The sequence below is a fragment of the Acipenser ruthenus genome, unplaced genomic scaffold (assembly GCF_902713425.1).
Source record: "Acipenser ruthenus unplaced genomic scaffold, fAciRut3.2 maternal haplotype, whole genome shotgun sequence".
In the NCBI taxonomy this organism is placed as follows: Eukaryota; Metazoa; Chordata; class Actinopteri; order Acipenseriformes; family Acipenseridae; genus Acipenser; species Acipenser ruthenus.
In genome coordinates this window covers 66,366-85,000 of record NW_026708127.1, presented here as the reverse complement: position 1 = coordinate 85,000, position 18,635 = coordinate 66,366, and the positions used below count along the sequence as shown (strand labels likewise).

At 44.8% G+C, this 18,635-nt stretch overlaps 2 protein-coding genes across 2 annotated transcripts; both read right to left on the bottom strand.

Annotated features, from left to right (window-relative positions):
• Nucleotides 1–1,460: 1,460 nt before the first annotated feature.
• LOC131729693 (vesicle-associated membrane protein 5-like) lies at nucleotides 1,461–8,803 on the bottom strand. The gene is made up of 3 exons (XM_059019902.1): nucleotides 8,290–8,803; nucleotides 5,131–5,268; nucleotides 1,461–1,902 (listed from the first exon to the last, which is right to left on the bottom strand). The coding sequence occupies exons 1-3, from the start codon at nucleotides 8,290–8,292 to the stop codon at nucleotides 1,708–1,710; spliced, it is 336 nt and encodes a 111-aa protein (XP_058875885.1). The 5' UTR covers nucleotides 8,293–8,803; the 3' UTR covers nucleotides 1,461–1,707.
• Nucleotides 8,804–11,700: 2,897 nt separating this feature from the next.
• On the bottom strand, nucleotides 11,701–18,270 carry LOC131729691 (vesicle-associated membrane protein 8-like). Its single transcript, XM_059019896.1, has 3 exons — nucleotides 17,900–18,270; nucleotides 13,509–13,667; nucleotides 11,701–13,073 (listed from the first exon to the last, which is right to left on the bottom strand). Exons 1-3 carry the CDS (start codon nucleotides 17,912–17,914, stop codon nucleotides 12,930–12,932), a joined length of 318 nt encoding a protein of 105 aa, XP_058875879.1. The 5' UTR covers nucleotides 17,915–18,270; the 3' UTR covers nucleotides 11,701–12,929.
• Between the last annotated feature and the right edge of the window lie 365 nt (nucleotides 18,271–18,635).

The following is an 18,635-nucleotide window of genomic DNA, read 5'->3' as shown; positions in this document are numbered from 1 at the left end:
GACACTCGAACCTTGACTAGTAACATATAAAAATGTATCTGACCCTCTGCTGATTAAGATAGCATCACTTTTCAACTGGACACAAAAGATAAAAACAACCATCCTTGGAGGTCGTGTCCATCGCTGATGTCCAGGCTTGTTTTAAAAAGTTCAAAATATTCTCTTTTGAGGAGATGGTTTATTCACAAGGTCAGTGCTTCCCCTTGGTCAGACGAAACACCTATCGCAGTAGGTCATTTAAAATCTCTTACCTCTCTGAGAATAAGGGGAAAACATTTTCAGAAGTAAACTCTTTTCTTTTATAAGCAGAAAGAAACTACATTAGAGATAAAAGGAAAAAAAAAACAGAATAACTATTGATCAATATATATATATCTCACAAGAAAGTGACTGGTTTGTCTGAGAAGCTCTCCAATCTCCTCGACATTGAAAGTAGAATCAATGCCCAAAATGTGTTTCAGAAACTTGGTGGAAAGAAAAGTGGGAGCTGGACCACCATGTACTAAAGAGACTGCAATTATTCTTCCTGCTAGGAAATATTCATTGTTTTGGCATCCTATGAGAATGGTGGATTCAGAGCTTGCGTTTGAGCTGAGAATGGTGGATTCAGAGCTTGTGTTTGAGCTGAGAATGGTGGATTCAGAGCTTGCGTCTGAGCTGAGAATGGTGGATTCAGAGCTTGCGTTTGAGCTGAGAATGGTGGATTCAGAGCTTGAGTCTGAGCTGAGAATGGTGGATTCAGAGCTTGCGTCTGAGCTGAGAATGGTGGATTCAGAGCCCTGTGTTTGAGCTGAGAATGGTGGATTCAGAGCTTGCGTCTGAGCTGAGAATGGTGGATTCAGAGCTTGCGTCTGAGCTGAGAATGGTGGATTCAGAGCTTGCGTTTGAGCTGAGAATGGTGGATTCAGAGCTTGTGTTTGAGCTGAGAATGGTGGATTCAGAGCTTAAGTCTGAGCTGAGAATGGTGGATTCAGAGCTTGTGTTTGAGCTGAGAATGGTGGATTCAGAGCTTGTGTTTGAGCTGAGAATGGTGGATTCAGAGCTTGCGTTTGAGCTGAGAATGGTGGATTCAGAGCTTGTGTTTGAGCTGAGAATGGTGGATTCAGAGCTTGCGTTTGAGCTGAGAATGGTGGATTCAGAGCTTGCGTTTGAGCTGAGAATGGTGCATTCAGAGCTTGAGTTGTGTTTTTCTTTGTAGTCGTTCTTCATATATTTCTGAACACGACTGAAATGCAACGAGGGGCTGATTACGCAAAGAGGAAAAGAATGTCTCAGAGAGAGAGAGAAAGAGAAGGAGCAGGAATCTGTATCTGACGAGCCCGACACTCGACCCTAGACACCGTGATTTGATTACAAAAATCATTAACTTTCCACCCACATCCACCCGCCCCGCCCCATGCCCCATGCCTCATGCCCCATGCCCCATGCCCCACCCATGACCCATGCCCCATGCCCCACCCATGACCCATGCCCCATGCCCCATGTGGTGTGGAAAAGGGGTACTGTGGGGGAAAAAACCATCCGGACTGCTGTGTGTTTCTCTGGGGACTGAGAGAAGGCAGGAAGCAAGTCTGTCCACATCTGTGTCTGTCAGTGGAAAAGGAACCAGACTGACCCCAGCGTGGTCTGAACCCGGGTCCCAGACCCGCATCAGGTGGAGACGGGGGGGGGGGGGGGGGTCTGCAGTCCCTCTGCTCTTCGTGTTTCTCAGTTCCCAGGGGTCACGCTTGGGGTCACCTTCGTCTGCTCCCCTGGGTCATCTCGGACGCTGTACCAGATGATGATCGCGATGATGACCAAGGCAAGCAGGGTCACGACCCCACCGATCACAACCTTCATCTTGATATTCTCCCAGCGGGTCTGCTGAGAAACCTTCGCCGTCGACTTGGTGAAAGTTTTGCTCTGGAGGACGAGGAGAAGAAAAAGAAGAAGAGATTACTTTGAGCTAAAAAAAAATCAATCCTTATCATTGTATTTTTAATTTAGGATTTTGTGTTCAAACATTTAATATTGCAATGTAACTAATCCTTCTTACATGGATTTAAAAATCCCTCCTATCTTTAAAACACAATACTAAATATCGTAACAGCAGACCCAACGTTATATCAGTTTACCGCAGTGACCCGTGGTACGAGCACAGTGTAGGAATTGGTACAAGATATTATTTTTACATACAGTTACCCATTTATACAGTTGGGTTTTTACTGGAGCAATCTAGGTAAAGTACCTTGCTCAAGGGTACAGCAGCAGCGTCCCCCACCTGGGATTGAACCCACGACCCTCCGGTCAAGAGTCCAGAGCCCTAACCACTACTCCACACTGCTGCCCCTATACAGGAGATGGATTGGGAGTTTGGGGGATGTCTGTGGGAATATTTATCTCTCTCTAGAGTCGGATTGAGGGAAAAACCCTCCAGAAATCCCCTTCCCTTCCCTGGGCTTTCCAGACCAGCCCGGTCCTTCGGATGAGACGTAAGCAAACGAGCTCCTATTGGAAGTGACTCTGCAGCAGCAGCAGCAGTTGTTGATGAAGCAGAGTTCACCCTACTAGTCTCTAAGTCGCTTTGGCTAAAAGCATCTGCTAAATGACTAATTATTATTATTATTATTATTATTATTATTATTATTATTAATAATAATAATAATAATAATAATAATAATAATAATAATAATAATAATAATAATAATAATAATAGCTGCATCCGATCAGTTAAATGTTAAAATGAATTCGTCTTGAGGCCCGTGGAATTGAAAGTAAAACCTTGTCCTAGTTTGCTTTCTTTCTTTCTTTCTTTCTTTCTTTCTTTCTTTCTTTCTTTCTCTTTCTTTTCTGTTACTTTCTTTTTTATCGTGTTTCTCTTTCTTCTTGTCTTTCTCTCTGATTCTTTTCTCTCTCTCGTTCTTTGCGCTCTGATTAATGTATTCCTTCTTTCCAGGATACAAACAGGTTTTTCTTCATATATTTTTTTTGTTTGTTTTTCTGCTGTGGGCACGATGGCATCACAAGACAGATGGCTTCTGTGAGCTCACAATCGCTGGCATTGTGAGCTAGCCCAGCGTTTGGCAGAACGACAATGCTTTGATCATCAGATGCAATTGCAGCTGCCCCCCTCCTCACCCCCCCACACTCCTCTCACAATGCCCGTCACTATTGAAAGAGCCCATGGCAAGATAATCAGTTATTAGAGTGGGAGGGGGGGGGGGGGGGGGTCACTCTACATTGTATTGGTGATGATGAATAATATTAACAAATCTTCGAGGGGAATTCCAGTAATGAGAGCTCTGTAACTGAGTGACGCTCCGAGCAGCTCTGTGACAGAACGTGCTTCATGGTGTCTCAGACCCGCTCCCCCTGAGTGGCTCAGAGCTGCAGGGCAGATTTCATCACCCGAAAAAGTCTTGCTCCGAGCCACTCATTCACTGAACGCACCCTGTGTGTTTAAGCTACCTGCAAGCACAGCTCCACTGTTGCCAGGCACCCCCCTCTCCGAGGAGCAGGGCCGTGCACGCCTGATGCGTTTTCATCACGTCAAAAAAGAAACTTTAAAATCGTGTCTTGAAGTTACGTCATTTCTTTAGCATTTTCTATCTAGGGCTGTGCTGAGTCACTGCGTCTCGATGAAGCGTGATCAACCGGGAAGAACTACAGCTCCCAGCATCCCTCACCACTGCCGCAGGTGAGGAGGCATGCTGGGAACTGTAGTCACAGCTCGGGCTGTACTGATTCACTGTGTATGGATGAATCGCGATGCTTTCTTTATATGCTGCAGCGTATTGTAACAGAGGTCGGTATCGTTTGTATTGTGACAAGACCACATTGTTGTTAAACTACAGCTCCCAGAATCCCTCACCACTGCCGCAGCTCAGGAGGCATGCTGGGAACTGTAGTCACAGCTCGGGCTGTACTGATTCACTGTGTATGGATGAATCGCAATGCTTTCTCTACATGATGCATCATATTGTAATAGAGGTCTGTATCGTTTTCACATGGTTCTTGAATAAAGAATTAGTACATTTCACAGATGGTACAGACGAATACACACTCTCCCTAAACTCTCTTAAGAGCATTTGATCTTCTTATGCATTGTGCAATTAGCCCATCTGCAGCTCTATTGATGGTTTGATATTCCTAATACAGCTCTGCTGTGTGTCTCATGGTTCTGCACGCTGTGTGTCTCATGGTTCTGCATGCTGTGTGTCTCATGGTTCTGCATGCTGTGTGTCTCATGGTTCTGCATGCTGTGTGTCTCATGGTTCTGCATGCTGTGTGTCTCATGGTTCTGCACGCTGTGTGTCTCATGGTTCTGCACGCTGTGTGTCTCATGGTTCTGCACGCTGTGTGTCTCATGGTTCTGCACGCTGTGTGTCTCATGGTTCTGCACGCTGTGTGTCTCATGGTTCTGCATGCTGTGTGTCTCATGGTTCTGCATGCTGTGTGTCTCATGGTTCTGCATGCTGTGTGTCTCATGGTTCTGCATGCTGTGTGTCTCATGGTTCTGCATGCTGTGTGTCTCATGGTCCTGCACGCTGTGTGTCTCCTGGTTCTGCATGCTGTGTGTGTGGTTCTGCACGCTGTGTGTCTCCTGGTTCTGCACGCTGTGTGTCTCGTGGTCCTGCACGCTGTGTGTCTCCTGGTTCTGCATGCTGTGTGTGTGGTTCTGCACGCTGTGTGTCTCCTGGTTCTGCACGCTGTGTGTCTCCTGGTTCTGCACGCTGTGTGTCTCATGGTTCTGCACGCTGTGTGTGTGGTTGTGCATGCTGTGTGTCTCGTTGTTCTGCATGCTGTATGTGTGGTTCTGCATGCTGTGTGTCTCATGGTTCTGCATGCTGTGTGTCTCGTGGTTCTTTATTTATTTATTTTTTTAAATTATTTATTAGCAGACACCCTTATCCAGGGCGACTTACAATTGTTACAAGATATCAGATTATTTTTACATACAATTACCCATTTATACAGTTGGGTTTTTACTGGAGCAATCTAGGTAAAGTACCTTGCTCAAGGGTACAGCAGCAGTGTCCCCCCCACCTGGGATTGAACCCACGACCCTCCGGTCGAGAGTCCAGAGCCCTAACCACTACTCCACACTGCTGCCCTCCTGCTCCACACTTGTGCACGCTGTGTCTGCAGTACCTTACTCAGCAGGTCATCGGATCTCAGCTCAAGCTCTCCCAGTTTGCCCTCTCGCTCCACGGCCTTGTTGTAATTCTCCACCATGATCTCCTTCACCTCGTCCGCCTGCTCCTTGCACCACTGCAGCCTGGTCTCGCCCTGCGACTCAGAGAGGGACAGCAGCTGAGGACACAGCCGCGGGAAAGAGACCGCATTGCAAGAGGAAAGGCAGTCCCCCCTCCTCCTCCTCCTCATCCGCTCTTTCCTTCCCTCCCAACCTGGAGACGGTTCACATTTCCTGGCTCCTGACTCCACACATGTGGGCAGTGACTGCACCCTGCCCCCTGCCCTCTGACCCCTCTATCCACCCCTGGCTGTGTCACACGAACACAGAAACACAGGCACCCTGGTGACACAGTAACTGTTAGGAATGATTGGATTGTTTTTATATTGGCTTGACTATGGAGGTCTCTCTTTGTATCAGTGCTGAACCAAACTAAACCAAACTAAACTAAACTAATGAACTGGACAATCCTAAACTAAACTAATGAACTGGACAATCCTAAACTAAACTAATGAACTGGACAATCCTAAACTAAACTAATGAACTGGACAATCCTACACTAAACTAATGAACTGGACAATCCTAAACTAAACTAATGAACTGGACAATCCTAAACTAAACTAATGAACTGGACAATCCTAAACTAAACTAATGAACTGGACAATCCTACACTAAACTAATGAACTGGACAATCCTAAACTAAACTAATGAACTGGACAATCCTAAACTAAACTAATGAACTGGACAATCCTACACTAAACTAATGAACTGGACAATCCTACACTAAACTAATGAACTGGACAATCCTACACTAAACTAATGAACTGGACAATCCTACACTAAACTAATGAACTGGACAATCCTAAACTAAACTAATGAACTGGACAATCCTACACTAAACTAATGAACTGGACAATCCTAAACTAAACTAATGAACTGGACAATCCTACACTAAACTAATGAACTGGACAATCCTAAACTAAACTAATGAACTGGACAATCCTAAACTAAACTAATGAACTGGACAATCCTACACTAAACTAATGAACTGGACAATCCTAAACTAAACTAATGAACTGGACAATCCTAAACTAAACTAATGAACTGGACAATCCTAAACTAAACTAATGAACTGGACAATCCTAAACTAAACTAATGAACTGGACAATCCTAAACTAAACTAAACTAATGAACTGGACAATCCTAAACTAAAAACACAGACTACCTGGTTGCATTGGGAACTCTTAAGGGCTCCACATTGCTATGAATTTCAGTAGCGTTTCACAGTAAATCCTCTCTGTACTTCTGCATGTTTGCCCCATGCTCTCCCCGCGGTTACCCGATGCATGTATCCCCCGATAGCTCACCCTGCTGCGGCGTGTTTCAGAACATGTTGACTAAACCTCTCAGGGCTTTGCTTCTGCCAAAAAGATCTGGAAACGGGCGTGGCGCGCAATATAAATATAGCTCAGAATCCATCCGCTGGTTCAGACTATACACAGAGATATAATGACTTCTTTCTTCCTTAGGGATAAACACATGCATCGCAGAACAACAAGGCGCAATCCAAAACTAAAAAAGAAGGCAGCGGTTTCAGTGATTTGCGATCTTGTTGTTGAAACGGTTTGCTGTGAGCTGATAAAAACGTGTCGGTCACAACTTTATACAGACAGAGCCAAGGACACGGCCAAAGGTATAATGTTCTGATTGCATAACTGCTGACGGGTAAGAATGTCTGACCCGTCCCGTTCTGGAATTATTGGTTCAGGTAACCGTTCTAAAGTCACTCTGGAACATTAGAACCGTTCTAGAACGGGTCCACGTCTGTACCATGTTTTCTCAATAATTAATTCGATTCACTGGTCACCAATATGTGAAATCTGTCTTATTAACAAGCTGGCAATGCGATTGTATTATGTTTAATTCACTCAGGTTTAGACATTGACATCGTAGGTATAACTGCACGCAGATTAAATATATATATTTGACTTCACAAAGTTTCGGACAAAAGCCCTTCTTCGGCTGTGTAGAAAGAACAGCACACGCAGCGCATATTCATATACAGTAGAGCTCTACATAAATGTGCGTGCGTGATATTTTTATTAGCTTATAGTTAGCTGTAGGGTTTTTTTTTGCGTGCACGTTAATAATATACATCTAATTGCTTGTGCGTTATAAGATATATAGATTGTAATTATTTCTGATACAAGTCGTGTAATCAGGTGCAGCCCCGATGGAACGGATCGTTTGCTTAATTAGACCTTTTTAATTGTTTTCAGCTCTTAACAGTTTGCAGATTTCAAGTTAGCGATAACATTTTCTAAGTAACTTCAGAACCCTGAAAGGTCTGATGAAGCGAGCGATCACTGAGGGCTCAGCAGACACGGGGGCGGGGTCCGAGGGGCGAGGGGCGGGGGGTCCCAGGACCAAGGGGGGGGGGGGGGGGGGGCTGATGTAATTGATACAGTCGCGTCTTCATTATTATTTATTTCTTAGCAGGCGCCCTTATCCAGGGCGACTTACAATTGTTACAAGATATCACATTATTTTTACATACAATTACCCATTTATACAGTTGGGTTTTTACTGGAGCAATCTAGGTAAAGTACCTTGCTCAAGGGTACAGCAGCAGTGTCCTCCACCTGGGATTGAACCCACGACCCTCCGGTCAAGAGTCCAGATTCCTAACCACCACTCCACGCTGCTGCCCCAAAAATTCATAAATAAACACGTTGGTTTCTATTTTATACAGTATTGCAACATCGATCGATTGATTGTTTTAATAAAAATGAATTACGCATGTATTTATTTGGCAGACACCTTTATCCCAGGTGACTCACAGGTGTTACAGGGCAGCACAGGGTTACAATGCAAGCTTCATATTTAAACACAGTGTAGTTTACAGTCAGTGCAAATAATAATAATACTACTAGAATACAATATGAACTAGGATGCAGCCAGTTAGGATCACTATATATATATATATATACGAAAGTGAAAGTAATTCGTTTGCTGTTGCTGGCAAGGTCATTGATAATCTTTATAATATTTATACCTAAACAAAGAATCGCATCAAACAAACAGATACACGCGTATAAAAAGATCACAATACTCACCATGCTTCTCCGGTTTTTTGTGAGTCCTCGAGTGCTCTCGTTTTAAACCTACACAACCCCTCTTTTTTAAAGACTCTCTCCTTCTCTCTCTCACACACACCTTCCCTCGTTCTTTCTCTCTCTCGTTTTGAGCGTCTCTGTTCTCTCTGTTGAAGCGGGTGTCTGTAGCCGGACTGTATATATTTAGCAATGCCGCTTCCCAGTCCTGCCCGACACTCTGCCTTCGTTTTTAAACCGTCCCGAGTCTAGTTTTCCTGTTGGTTGCTGTCTGTGGGTGTTTTGCTGGCTCGACTCAGCTGTCCTTATGGAGGAAAGCGAAACTCGGTCCCTGTATATTCAACAGGCAGGAAGCGGGCGAGGCGACGAGGCAGACAGACAGACAGAGCGGAGGGCGGAGTGGATTCCTGTTTTCCTGCACAGAATTAAATCACACTCCCAGCTCTGATAGCGCAATTAACTCTTTCCAAGGACACCGCTTTGAATGAGTGAAACACAACTTATAAGAGAACTTCTGGCGATCCGTGGACCCCAACCGCAACCGCACCCTTTTTATTTGTGTTTGTTTATTATTATTATTATTATTATTATTATTATTATTATTATTATTATTATTATTATTATTATTATTATTATTATTATTATTATACATAAATACGCTTCTCTCCTTTGCACCAAACGTCAGGGCAGTACAAACAAGGCAGCAGTGTGGAGTGGTGGTCAGGGCTCTGGACTCTTGACCGGAGGGTCGTGGGTTCAATCCCAGGTGGTGGACACTGCTGCTGTACCCTTGAGCAAGGTACTTTACCTAGATTGCTCCAGTAAAAACCCAACTGTATAAATGGGTAATTGTATGTAAAAATAATGTGATATCTTGTAACAATTGTAAGTCGTCCTGGATAAGGGCGTCTGCTAAGAAATAAATAATAATAATACTCAGTAAAAACCTTTCCCACCGAACTCCCGGTTTCCTTGTCTTGTGTTTACGCTTTTGAATAAATTCATTATTAATTCAATGGTAATTCAATGGTATTGTTCATATGTTTTGCTTGAGCTTATTTTTCCCAGTTACAAGTAACTACAATATCTGTGTGTGTGTGTGTGTGTGCGTGTGTGTGTGCGTGCGTGCGTGCGTGTGTGTGTTAGACTCTGAATACATTATGTAAACCCTGAGCCAACCAAGACTGTGTGTGTGTGTGAATGGGGGAAAAAATAACTTTGGGGGGGGGAGCGGGAGGGGGAGGGGCAGGCGTGGGGTGCAGGGTATGCACCATTTAAACTTGTATGTGTGCAGCTATCCCTCCTTTCAGAACTTTATAGACACGCACGCACGCACACACAGCGAAGCACTCTATTTTTTTTTTTCCCTGGAATAGAGATAAGAATCGAAAAGAGGAAACCACGGACAAACAAAACGGAAGTTGCCGGACAAGTTGCCGACCCCTGCTGAAAAGTTATTATTGTAAAAACATGTTGAAACGGAAGCTTTGTATTAGAATGGGATTTGTTTGTGAATAAACGCGTCCCCTGCAAAATTCTCTTCTCTTTACTGTAGGAATGTTTGACCAAAACCCAATATTGCATAAGACGCTACATTTACCTTACATTACATTTTTTTAAAGTTCATAAAGTAATTGTCCTGGCTTCTAATAAGACTGTATTGTTAATAATACATTTAAAAAATCAGTGTGTTCCTTTTACGGTACTTTTTTTTTTAAACAGACAATGTGTTCCCCCTGTTGGTTGTTGCAGGCATTGCAATGAAAGACTCTCGCATCGAGATCGATGTTCAATTCTGAACGAACTCCTCGGATTAAATTGCATTAAATTCAGTGAATTTAATGTACCGTAGTACTGGTTCAAAATATATCCACTGAATTTCTATTCCATTGCAATACTCAAATTTCCACATTGAATTATTAATAGCTGTCGTGTTTTCTTTTACGATAACCAATAAATACTGAAGACTTGTGGTTTTTGTCTGAACTCGGTGGATTATTTCTCCACTTCTGAAAGGGGAACAGGGAACTGAAAATTTAAAATATTTCACAATTTTAAGTTTAGGGAAAACTAGAATGAACAACTTCTCGATAATGTACGTTACAGCGATAACAGCCAGGTTGAATTCGGGTCAGGGTTTAGGGCAGGACTCAAAGACAACGTTTCCTGTGTTGAAATAGACACACACAAATACAAACACACAAATACAAATAAACACACACAGACACACACAAATGCATTTTCAGTTTTCTCCACGTTGCTCTGCTCAGACCCCGGGGAGATATTTGATGTATTCAGAGTTTTAATTGATTTAAATCATGTTTTTAATGTAAATATGTCCTGTGACGTCAGACCTTAGGTACTTGCCCGTCCACGCGATATTGGGGCCCCCCCGCATTTCCATTCCTAGCTACGCCCCTGAGACAAAAATACACACAAATACAAATTGACACACATTAATGAAACAGTATTTATTGTACCTTACAAGAACGTTTTTTTTAATTCCAAAAAAACAAAACAAAACACTCCACATAAACTAGAACTAAGACAGTGAGCCGCCATCACAGCAGAGCAGCCAGGATCGCTCTAGAATACATTATATGCACCCTGATCCTACCAAGACAGATACAGCGAATTATTATGTTGATTTTATTATAGAAAGAGACAGATATTTAATAATGTATATATGTATAACTATAGGGGCTAGACCACAGAAAAAAGAGCACACACCCGCCATAACAGCGTCAACAGGGTGACTCCAGCTAGGCTTTTTTTCCTCCCTGTTTCAGTTACCACGTGTATTCCCAATCTACACCAGGGCTGGCCAAAGCTGCCAGTTGCACTCCTGGTCTTTGTTCCAGCCCTGTTCTGAATGTTTAATTAAACCTCCATCCAGACGCTGAAGTTGTTCAGCGTCTCATGTTAACTGTAAAACCTGGAGCGGATCGGCGCTCCAGGATCGGGATTGGTGACCCCCTCCCCCTGCACTAGACAGATTCAGGCTCCCTGGTTAAGGAGTCGATTCCCAGATCCGCTCACTCTCTACATCCTGCCTGTAAACCAGTCTGGAGCTGGGGGCGGGCCGGTGGTTTCACTGGGATGCGAGTGCTCAGAAGCGATGATTTCTCCGAATCAAGTTTGGCTTGAAACTCTGTTTTTTCAGAAGAATCGGCTCCAAAAGAACAGGTTCCGCCTGCATGGCTGCATCTTGCATGTTTGGGTTAAGCTGAGGGAACATGAAGCCACTTTTTCAGAAACAGGAGGCCTAGTTTGAGGTTGCTGTATCAAACCCCAGGTCTCCCTGTCTGGTGTGCCGCGCAGTGGCCTGAAACCGAGTCTCCTGAAACCAGGTTCCAAGCCACAAAGTGGCTCCACGTTCCCTCAGTGTCACCTTTGTAAAGGTTTGTTGTAAAAAAAAAAAAAAAAAAAAAATTGTGAAGCACCCGCCAACCAAGCACCTGCCACCAGCCTTCCATCAAACTCTGTCAGATCTCTCCGTCTGTCTGTCTGTCCCATCGTGGACCGGACAGGGGATATGCAGCATTTATATGTTACAGAATACAAGCCACGATGCGGTTTACAACCAAAATCAGTCACGCAATGAGGACACAAAAGTGTGTGCTACATACAGCAGGTGTTTCACAGCTGGGGTTTTTTTTTCTGTTCTTTTTCTATTTCAATCTATCCCCTGTGTAAAGTATATCCTTCATGATTTAGCCGAGTCAAAACTAATAATAATAATAATAATAATAATAATAATAATAATAATAATAATACTACACATTATTACATCACTATAAGAGTTGGCTAGCCTTGGGTATATTGGATGAGTTCATTTGATTTCATAGACCCAGGAACAAGCGTGTGGAGTGGGAGATATAGTTTTGAAAAACGCATGGGGTTATTCAATTGGGTATTTCTATATTTATTTATTTATGGGTGTATTTATTTTCAATTTGGGCGCTTGGGGGATCTGTCGCTCATTGAAAAGAGAGGGGGAGTCAGGCAAGCAGATTCTATAGGAGCTCTCCTGCACTATGAGAGAGAGAAGGGGGGGGGGGGCGGGGGTAACGGGGTGCCTGGGCTCCCCCTAGCCCTGGGTTTGAACAGGGACAGAGAGAGGGGCAGCGAGTCGTTCGTTGCATCCACAGTGCAATTTTTTAAAAATCGCGCACACACACACACAAAAGTAATAATGCATCAAGAATTTCAGTATATAGACTTTGATTAAACTGGGAGGTCTCGGGGTCTTCAAGGGATAAGGACAGGGTATGTCTGGGGGTCCGGGGGGGTCTCTATTTTGGAATGACGCCCTGGGTTTGAGCAGGAAGGGCGTGTCTGGGGGTGTGAGGGTCGGGGACAGCGTGTCGGGGGGGGGGGGGGGGGGGGTGACGGTTGGGGACAGCGTGTCGGGGGGGTGATGGTTGGGGACAGCGTGTGTGGGGGCGGGAGGGTCGGGGACAGCGTGTTTGGTGGTGTGAGGGTCGTGGACAGCGTGTCGGAGGGTGGGAGGGTCCGGGACAGCGTGTGTGGGGGTGTGAGGGTCGTGGACAGCGTGTTTGGGGGTGTGAGGGTCGGGGACAGCGTGTCGGAGGGTGGGAGGGTCCGGGACAGCGTGTCGGAGGGTGGGAGGGTCCGGGGGTCTAGGTGGGGATGACTCCGGTTGCCAGCAGGATGATGAGGAGGAGAATGATGGCCACGATGACACAGATCAGAGCGATCATCTTCACGTTCTTCCACCAGTACTTCCGAGCCACTTTCTGAGAGGTGGTCTTGAAGTGCTCCGACTGGAGGGGGGGAGAGGGAGAGAGGAGAGAGAGAAGAGGAGCAGAGAAGAGAGAGAGAGAGTGAGAGAGTGTGGACAGGAGAGAGAGGAGTGGGGAAGAGAGTGTGGAGAGGAGAGAGGGAGGGGGGAGAGGAGCGGGGAGAGCGTGAGAGCGGAGGGGGGAAGAGGAGGGGTAGAGGGAGGAGAGGCAGAGAGACAGACAGTGGGAGAGGAGAGAGGGTTAGTGACATTACAATTTAAAATTGCTTCAATTTCATAATTACATCACAAGTCAATTCTTCCTTTTTTTTTGTACAGAAAAGTAGTTCTTTTTTCATTTCTGATCAGACTTGACGACATCACCACCCTCCCCTCCCTTAAAGATTGTCTGCCATGCGAATGCCCTCAATGCACATTAACCTGTATCCCCCCCTCCCCCTCCTCCCCTCTCCCTTACGCTGGCCTGCAGGTCCTCAGTCTTGTCCATCAGGTCGTCCAGCCTCTCTCCTCGGGCCAGGATCCGGTCCACGTTCTGGGTCATGATGTTCTTCACGCCCTCCACCTGGTCCTTCAAGTTCTGGACCCGTTCCCCCCCAGCCGGGACCCCCCCCTCCTCCTGAGAGAGAGAGACGAGAAACCAGAGCAAACCTGTCACTGCAGTGCGCCTGTCTGTCTGCCTGCCGTCTGTGTCTGTCCAGGGGCAGCAGTGTGGAGTAGTGGTTAGGGCTCTGGACTCTTGACCGGAGGGTCGTGGGTTCAATCCCAGGTGGGGGACACTGCTGTTGTACCCTTGAGCAAGGTACTTTACCTAGATTGCTCCAGTAAAAACCCAACTGTATAAATGGGTAATTGTATGTAAAAATAATGTGATATCTTGTAACAATTGTAAGTCAGCCTGGATAAGGGCATCTGCTAAGAAATAAATAATAATAATTTGACTGTCTGTCCGTCCGTCTCTCCATCTGTCTGTCTATCCATCTGCCTGCCTGTCAGACGGAGAGATGGATAGACGGACGGACAGACAGATGGATAGACAGACGGTCTTGTTTGTCTGCCTCCCAGGGATGCAAACAATACATACATACATACATACATACATACATACATACATACATACATACATACATACATACATACATACATACATACATACATATATATATATATATATATTACATGTGTCACTCTGCTGAACCAGAGATTCAACACCAAGACAGGCAGAGCATGTGAAGAGGAGCAGTGAGAGAGGGGGGTGTTTGTGAGATCCAGGCCAGTCCCAGATTCACAGAGACCAGCTAGCTGAAGCTTTCCTACCAGTACAGGGATGGGAATCAGACTCCTATTGCACAGCAGTGTCACCCATTCCAGGTTTTACTAGCAGCTTGATCAGCCCCAGTGTGTCTAGCTAACAAGCTCAGGTGTGTCTTATTATTAAACTCCTAGTGAAACCAGGAATGGATCTGCTATGCAATGGGAGTCTTATTTCCATCCCTGTGATAACCAACATTATTATTACAGGGATTGAAATAAGACTCCTGTTGCACAGCAGTGTCACCCATTCCAGGTTTTACTACTAGCTTGATCAGCCCCAGTGTGTCTTGGTAATAACAAACTTGTTAAACTCATAGTGAAGCCAGGAGAGGATGACACTGCTGTGCAACGGGAGTCTTATCGAGTAACTGTTTATTGTTCTCGAGTTAAACCATAAAACCCTCAACTTCCCCAAACCAGCACGACAAGAAAAAAACAAACCAGAAAAGACAATTTCCAGAAACGGTTGGTCTTCTAAAAAGGGAAGGAGCGAGTCATACAAGTTTGGGGAAGGTTTGACAGTTATCATGTTCCCCGTGTAGAGTGACACAGGCGGACAGGCAGACAGACGGACAGAGAGACAGACGGACAGACAGGATCAGTGCATCAGAGTCCCTAAAAAGACACAAGCTGCATAAAGACTTCTATAAAAGGGGCTTCGTTTAATACAAGGTTTGCAGTGCTGTCGAGTTTGGCTTTATGCATGGTTATTTCATGGAAAAGTTACATTGCTTCACTATAGGTGTATTATACAGAGGGAGTTCTTAAATCTTGTATTGTAGTCAGAGGTGTGTGCCAAGTGTCCCGCAGCGTCCCCACCCCCTCCCCCGTTTCTAACGCTCATGTTGTGTGTCCCTCGAGACCTGCTTTACAGCGAGGGAGCTCTGTGTGTGTGTGTGTGTGTGTGTGTGTGTGTGTGTGTGTGTATGAGGGGGATACACAGGCTGGCTATTTCTGTGTGGCGCTTTTGTAATACCTGGTGAAGCAACACACCCTCTCTGCTTAAGTAAAGCACACGTCAAACAAAGACAGAGTCAAACACTCGAGTCAGGGCTCCCGAGTGTCTTTGTGTGTGCGTGTCAGTGTCAGTGTGCGTGTCAGTGTGTGTGTGTCAGAGTCTCAGTGTGTGTGTGTGTGTGTCAGTGTCTCAGTGTGTGTGTGTGTGTCAGTCTCAGTGTGTGTGTCAGTGTCTCAGTGTGCGTGTCAGTGTGCGTGTCAGTGTCTCAGTGTGTGTGTTTCAGTGTGCATCAGTGTCTCAGTGTGTGTGTGCGTGTCAGTGTGCGTGTCAGTGTCTCAGTGTGTGTGTGCGTGTCAGTGTCTCAGTGTGTGTGTTTCAGTGTGCATCAGTGTCTCAGTGTGTGTGTGTGTCAGTGTGTGTGTGCGTGTCAGTGTCTCAGTGTGTGTGTGTCAGTGTGCGTGTCAGTGTCTCAGTGTGTGTGTGTCAGTGTCTCAGTGTGTGTGTCAGTGTGCGTGTCAGTGTCTCAGTGTGTGTGTCAGTGTGTGTGTGTGTGTGAGTGTCTCAGTGTGTGTGTCAGTGTGCGTGTCAGTGTCTCAGTGTGTGTGTGTCAGTCTCAGTGTGTGTGTCAGTGTCTCAGTGTGTGTGTCAGTGTGTGTGTGTGTGTGAGTGTCTCAGTGTGTGTGTCAGTGTGTGTGTCAGTGTCTCAGTGTGCGTGTCAGTGTGCGTGTCAGTGTGCGTGTCAGTGTCTCGGTGTGTGTGTTTCAGTGTGCATCAGTGTCTCAGTGTGTGTGTGTGTCAGTGTGTGTGTGTCAGTGTGTGTGTGCGTGTCAGTGTGCGTGTCAGTGTCTCAGTGTGTGTGTGTCAGTGTGCGTGTCAGTGTCTCAGTGTGTGTGTGTGTCAGTGTGTGTGTGTCAGTGTGCGTGTCAGTGTCTCAGTGTGTGTGTCAGTGTGTGTGTGTGTGTGAGTGTCTCAGTGTGTGTGTGTCAGTGTGTGCGTGTCTCAGTGTGTGTGTGTCAGTGTCTCAGTGTGTGTGTCAGTGTGCATGTCAGTGTCTCAGTGTGTGTGTCAGTGTCTCAGTGTGTGTGTCAGTGTGTGTGTGTGTTTGAGTGTCTCAGTGTGTGTGTTTCAGTGTGCGTGTCAGTGTCTCAGTGTGTGTGTGTCAGTGTCTCAGTGTCAGTGTGAGGTGTGTTGGGATCCTTGTAATGAAAGGTGATATAGAAATGCCAGTCCTATTGTAATGTAAAGTAGATCTGGTCTTTGTATTGAGTTTGACACTGTATTATACAAATTACAGCCACCAGCAAAGTGAGTTTAACAGTTTGAACAAATAAAAATAAAAAGATCTTCAGGACTGACAGTGGGGGGTACTGTGTTGACCCAAAAAGCCATACAAAACCGAGAAATGTGCAATCCTGGGTCGGTACAGGTCCAACCTAGTCTTGCTCGACAGGTACTGAATGCCAGCGCATTGTTTAGCAAGCGCGTCACACAAAGGCTGAGAAGGTGAGGCGATGACGTCATTCCTGATCATCACTAACAAAGCCACCTTTGATACAAGCGGCAAAGAGAGCGATAAACAACAGCAACGCTAAGGACGAATGCGCTTATTCAATGACGCGAAAATACACACACACATATATTTATATATATACACTTTATAACACGTCTATTTTTACACTGACTAAAGTATCTCTTGGTTGGATAACTGCCCGTACTAGGTGGCCACTTGTCAAACGGCCGTGTTTATAATGTACACACCCATTAATTAGGCTGCATTAATCAGGTACCTCTGAATAGGATGTACAGAAAATGCGTTGTAGAGTTACTTAACCAACACCAAACGAATATAAAACACGGATTTATTTTTGTATTAACCATCAACACCCTTTACCGTTGTTGTCGCAATATTAATGTTATTATTCACTGTATTGATACGTTTGAATAACGCGGTATTATTGTAAACAATTCATTATTTTAATAACAACATACATACAGGAAATGCATGCATCCAGTATTGAATAATATTAATTAATACATGCTGTAAATTTGTAAGGGGAGAATTTAGCCACGACTTTTACAATTTTGAATCTGCCGCATTTTCAAGAATAGCAAACAAAATATCAAGATTATGAATTATGCTTCAGTTAATAACAATATTATTATGAATAATAATAATAATAATAATAATAATAATAATAATTTTAGCATTAACCTCTCATCTGTTTAAAATGACACTTATTTGTACAGCTTACAAACTGATACTTAAAACTGCTTTTTAAAACTTTCAAGCGACTATCAAACTCTGTAACACTGCACATAACCGTCCGGTAAGTTCAATCCTCTTCTCAACGCGCGGCATATTGTATTTTGTATTGCATAAAAGACGCCGGCGTTTTGTCTAACAAAGCAGAGATCCGGATTCCGAAGAAACGTTTAATCTTTTAAGCACAGACCCTCCATTTTGTAAGTTATTATCACATTTCCTAGTTGACAGGCCGTTCTTAGTGTATCTTACCGCCCTCGACTTGCAAACACACATACAAAATGCAATATGGTGCTTTTCATAAACTAGGACTTACCGCTTTCCTCTCCATCGTCTTTATCTTAAAAACAGAAACTTCTTTCGAGTTATTCGCTCTGTTCTGCTTTCACAACACCGGACTGCTACACGAATCGATGTTCAATACTTCTTGTGTTGTTTTTTTTAAAAGGACAGACCCTTCTCGCTCGCTTGACTTCCTGGTACGTTTTATTTCAGTCGCATTCCTTCGTTCTTGCACGGCTCGATTTCCTGCTTCCTCAAACGCCTGCGTGAAACTGCCTTGTCTTGAACCCGGTCGAGTCACCTGTAGCGCGTACCAGCAACCGCGACAGGCGTGGCTTACCTGAGCGGCCAGGTGTGAGCCGCGCTCTTCCGTTAACACGCTAGGGGGCGCGCTTGCTGACTTAACGCGCAGGTAACGACTTCTACGCAGGTCACCTTCTGTTAAAAAAAAAAAAAACAGCAGACACACAGCTAGCCTGAATCCTGTTAGCTGAAGCATTTCACAAAACCATCAATAAAAAATTCTTCAACTATTCTTACCTCGGTCTCCGTGTTTAAAGTTATATTTAGCCTCATGCTTCCTATGCCGAGTGTTTGCGTGTTGTTTTAATTTCGCAGCAGTGTCCCCCCCACCTGGGATTGAACCCACGACCCTCCGGTCAAGAGTCCAGAGCCCTGACCACTACTCCACACTTCTGCCATGTATATATATTTTCATAATTCGCATAACCAGAGGTTTGATTACCGATGTCAAAGCTGCAAAACAAACG

What these genes read in the sequence shown, in the direction of transcription:
- LOC131729693 (XM_059019902.1), bottom strand. An exon ending in CCGATGACCTGCTGAGTAAG is followed by an intron (nt 1,903 to 5,130) that starts GTACTGCAGACA and finishes CTCGTCCTCCAG; the next exon opens with AGCAAAACTTTCACCAAGTC.
- LOC131729691 (XM_059019896.1), bottom strand. An exon ending in CTGAGGACCTGCAGGCCAGC is followed by an intron (nt 13,074 to 13,508) that starts GTAAGGGAGAGG and finishes CCCCCCCTCCAG; the next exon opens with TCGGAGCACTTCAAGACCAC.